General features: G+C 51.1%; 1 protein-coding gene across 1 annotated transcript; it reads right to left on the bottom strand.

Moving 5' to 3' along the window:
- Positions 1-380: 380 nt before the first annotated feature.
- MAGOH (mago homolog, exon junction complex subunit) lies at positions 381-2,362 on the bottom strand. Its single transcript, XM_009980958.2, has 5 exons — positions 2,257-2,362; positions 2,052-2,110; positions 1,784-1,894; positions 1,379-1,461; positions 381-805 (listed from the first exon to the last, which is right to left on the bottom strand). Exons 1-5 carry the CDS (start codon positions 2,342-2,344, stop codon positions 706-708), a joined length of 441 nt encoding a protein of 146 aa, XP_009979260.2. The 5' UTR covers positions 2,345-2,362; the 3' UTR covers positions 381-705.
- Positions 2,363-3,792: the final 1,430 nt, after the last annotated feature.

Genomic DNA, 3,792 nt, shown 5'->3' on the forward strand with positions numbered 1-3,792 from the left:
CCCACAGTGCTTTATCAAAATTGCCACTTTGAAGTTGAGACGCATTTGGTCCTCAAGTTTCTTAATCAATTCCACACAACAGGCCTGCTAGTCTGGAACTTGACTAAATACATTCATCATTGCTTGTAATTTCAGTTTTTCTAAAGCTGGATGGGAGTACCAGTGAAGATCCTGGATGGCTCCCGGGCAGCCTGTTGGTCTACTTCCACTCTGAAGGCAAACGGATAATCACAGCAGCAGGTTGTTAGGAAGTTGATGTGTCTTTGCTATAAATGGTTATGACGTGCAAAGTCAGGGCTTCACTTGTTTTGCATATCTCAGCTGGCCAACAACAGAATATCCAACTAGGGATAGTAACAGAAATTTATCTTGACAGCTGACAAAAGTTTCATTTCACAGAGCCAGACTTAATTCCATTTTCTACTGCTGGCATAGATAGTGAAATACAGCTTTGTGTGATACAAGTGAAGTAACATACCCTGAATGTACCATGATAAAAGAAGTATTACGAAGTCAGCTTCTCACCAGAACTTAAAAATTAAAAATACAGATCTTACTATTTTATTGAGACAGTCACTGACAGTTTGTAAAAAAAAAATTCTAACATACATAAAAAGCTTCAGGCCAGAAATGGCAAGAATTTGAAACAGCATTCCCTCCCACCCCCCATACAGATACTGCAATACAAACTTCAGTTCGTTTGATTTAAATTGGCTTAATCTTGAAGTGTAGTCCAATAAGACTGAAGACTAGACACTTTAGGTCCTGGACCAGGTAGTAAAACACTCTCAAGCCTTCTGGATCCCTGCAGTGCACAGACAAAAAAAAAAAAAAAGTAAGATTCATGTTTTATGAAACAGTTTATAGAACCTAATTAAAAAAAAAAGGCCATAAGGAGACTTTTTAGAGGTCATTTTAGACATAAACAGATTTGTTTCATCCTGCATTGATTGATAAAGCATTCTGCAGTCCAAGTTTGCAAGTTTTAAGTCTTGACAAAATGTGCATTTTTATCACAAAAGCAAGTAGTAACATCACTGTGGATTTACAAGACACAATATGCAATCTTTTCGGCTTAGGTAAAGTTTTAGTCCTGGTTCTAGAGACACTGGTGTGGACAGGCCAGCGGCTGTTTAATTCAGACTCAGTATGCCTAACGGGGTTCCTCCAGTATGGTTAGCTGCTCAGCGAGTTTGGAAACAGAGCCCATAATGACACAGCCTACAAGCTTTTGGTACGTTACGTGGGAACACAAAGCACTTGTGCCCCCAGGAACTGATCTGTACTTGGAAACAGTACAAAACACCCAGTAATCAGCAAGTTCTAGTGTAGATGGTTACATAAAACCAACAGCAACATAGAAAAGCGGAGTACATACTTGGACTGATTTACATCGATGAGCGAACCGATTTTTGACGTGGTAAAAGAGATGTGCTCATCACCGATTACTATTTCAAGCTCCTAAAAAAGAAAAGATTGTAAGAAATCAAACTCCTGCTTTATGGTATTAGTTACACAAATAGTGAGTACCGAGATGATGGCTATTCCATGTTTATTACGAAGGTATTCAGTGCAGCAGGTTGGCGAATTACATTAACTAAACTAGTTTAGGTGATTAACTAATCACCTAAACTGGGATTTAGCCACTGCACGGGTTTTAAAATGGTACTTGTTTCCCTCTTGGCTAGAGACAACACAGACTTGAATAAAACTGAAGTGATGCTTCTAATGATCTAACATACTACAACGAAAACAGCGATTAGGAGCGACACGGCACACCGACCTGCCGACCGACTCTGTCAGGAGGAGGCCATAGCGCATCATCTTCCTTTGTGATTTCGCTGTCGTCGATGATTCTCTTCAGCTCCTCCATCACGCTCTTGTGCACGTAAGCCTACGAACAACGTCCCAACGTCACGAGCCGCCCCGGGCGCTGCCGGGGCTGCTCTGCTCGCCCAAACCGCCCGCCCCGGCAGTGCTGTGCTGTACCGACCCCGGGCACGGCACCGGGCACGGGCCGGCAGAGGCGCACGCCGCCGCCTCCCCCTCACCTCCTTTCGGATCATGACGTCGTTCTTGTAGTTGCTGTTGTTGGCGTAGCGCAGCTTCCCTGTCAAAGACGGGACGGACGTTAAACCCGGCCCGGGCAGCGCTGCGCGGCGGCCTCGGCCCTGCCCGGCATCGCCCCGGAGCGGAGAGACTGGGGGCCCCGCCGCGCCCCACTCTGCCCCCTCCCGGCCCCGCTGCACCCCTCACCGTCGGGCCGGAACTCGAACTCGAGGAACTCGTGGCCGAACTTGCCCTTATGCCCCACGTAGTAGCGCAGGTAGAAGTCGCTCGCCATGGTCCCGCCGCCGCCCCGGCATGCAGTGCAGCGGCGCGGGAGAACGACGTCACGGCGGGCGGGGCGGGGCGGGGCGGGGCGTCCTCCCCGCTCCCATTGGCCGGCAGCGCCCACCGCCGCGAGCCGGAGCAGCACGGGCGGCGGGTGTGGCCGCCCCCTGGCGGCCGCCGGTGGCCACGGCCGGGCGCGCGCGGGCGGGGCCTCGGCGGCCGCTCCCTCAGCCCGCGGCGGGCGGCGGCGGCGGCGGCGGGAGGAGGGCGGGGCCTCGGCCAGGAGTGCCCCAGCGACACGGGGCAGGCAGGTGAGGGGGCGCTGCCCCGCGCCCCCCGGCGGGCAAAGGCTCGGGCCTTCCTTCGGCGGGCGGCTTGGAGGCCGGGCAGCCGCCCCGGAGCGGTGCGCTTGTGGCGATGTCTGCGGTGTTTGACAGAGAAGAGCCACGGCGGTGCCTGGCCGTCGCCTCGCGTTTGCCCGCGCCGCAGCGGCGGTGGCCGCGGGCGGGGTCCCAGTGTGAAACACGGGGTGGGCCCCCGTCCGCTCACTGCCTGGGCGGTCAGGACCACTTGAGACTTTTTCTAGGCAGAAAATTGAAATTACTCACTCGTTACTAGTAAAGGCATTCTTGCGATATTTAGACATAGCAGCAAAAAAATGAGGCGCAGCAGCTGCCCGTTGGGATTCCGAGCGTTAACATTTCGTGTTACCGTGCTGGAACTCGAGGCAGTTCAGTGCCTGCCTTGGGCACCCGCGCCGGGCTTGGCCCCACGCAGCCCCTCTGCCCCCGCCTTGCTGCTGCTGCTTTGTTGACTCACGCTCACTGGTGGCCCGAAGTTCGGGCGTAAGTGGACTGGTGGTAATATCTGCCTTTTTGCTCCTAGGGGAACTGCCGAGAGAAAGGAAATAGCTGGAGACATGCCCTTCTGTAAAATACTCCCTTTGAAAGAAAAACTTAAAAATATGGTATCTCTTGCGCTGATCACCAGAAGGGACACTTTTTATTGAGGACAGCGAATGGGGGAGGACATGTCCTACTGTGTTAGTGTTGAAAATGGATTTTACACTGATTAACTTGATCTTATTCAGGTGGTGCTGCATCACATCCCAGGTGTAGGCAGTTAGTGCGGGTCTAATGAAGCTCACTCTGCTTACTTTGGAGTTAGGCAAGGTTAAGTCTGGCAATATTTACTAGTATCACCTGAGTGGAAATAGCTGAACTGCTTCCAGATCTGATCTGTCCATGGAAATAACATAGTCTTTGGTATGGTACTGTGTAAATAATCGAATAAACCTTTTGATCTCGGTTAATTCTGCGTGGAGGAAAGCCCTAGGTGTCCACATCTGGACATAGTTCATACATAAACTGACTGAACCCCCCATTGATAGGTCAGATTTGGCTGTAGGTTTTTTTTTTTTCAGGAGCCCTGTATGTTTTGTGATCTATCTTCCTCTTC

The sequence above is a fragment of the Tauraco erythrolophus genome, chromosome 10 (assembly GCF_009769465.1).
Source record: "Tauraco erythrolophus isolate bTauEry1 chromosome 10, bTauEry1.pri, whole genome shotgun sequence".
Taxonomy (NCBI): Eukaryota; Metazoa; Chordata; class Aves; order Musophagiformes; family Musophagidae; genus Tauraco; species Tauraco erythrolophus.

Bases quoted from the DNA above. Each gene is read 5' to 3' on its own strand.
- MAGOH (XM_009980958.2), bottom strand. From the start codon at position 2,344: ATGGCGAGCGACTTCTACCTGCGCTACTACGTGGGGCATAAGGGCAAG. The intron at 2,111-2,256 runs GTGAGGGGTGCA...CGTCTTTGACAG, and splicing joins GTTCGAGTTCCGGCCCGACG to GGAAGCTGCGCTACGCCAAC. The intron at 1,895-2,051 runs GTGAGGGGGAGG...CGTTGTTCGTAG, and splicing joins ACGTCATGATCCGAAAGGAG to GCTTACGTGCACAAGAGCGT.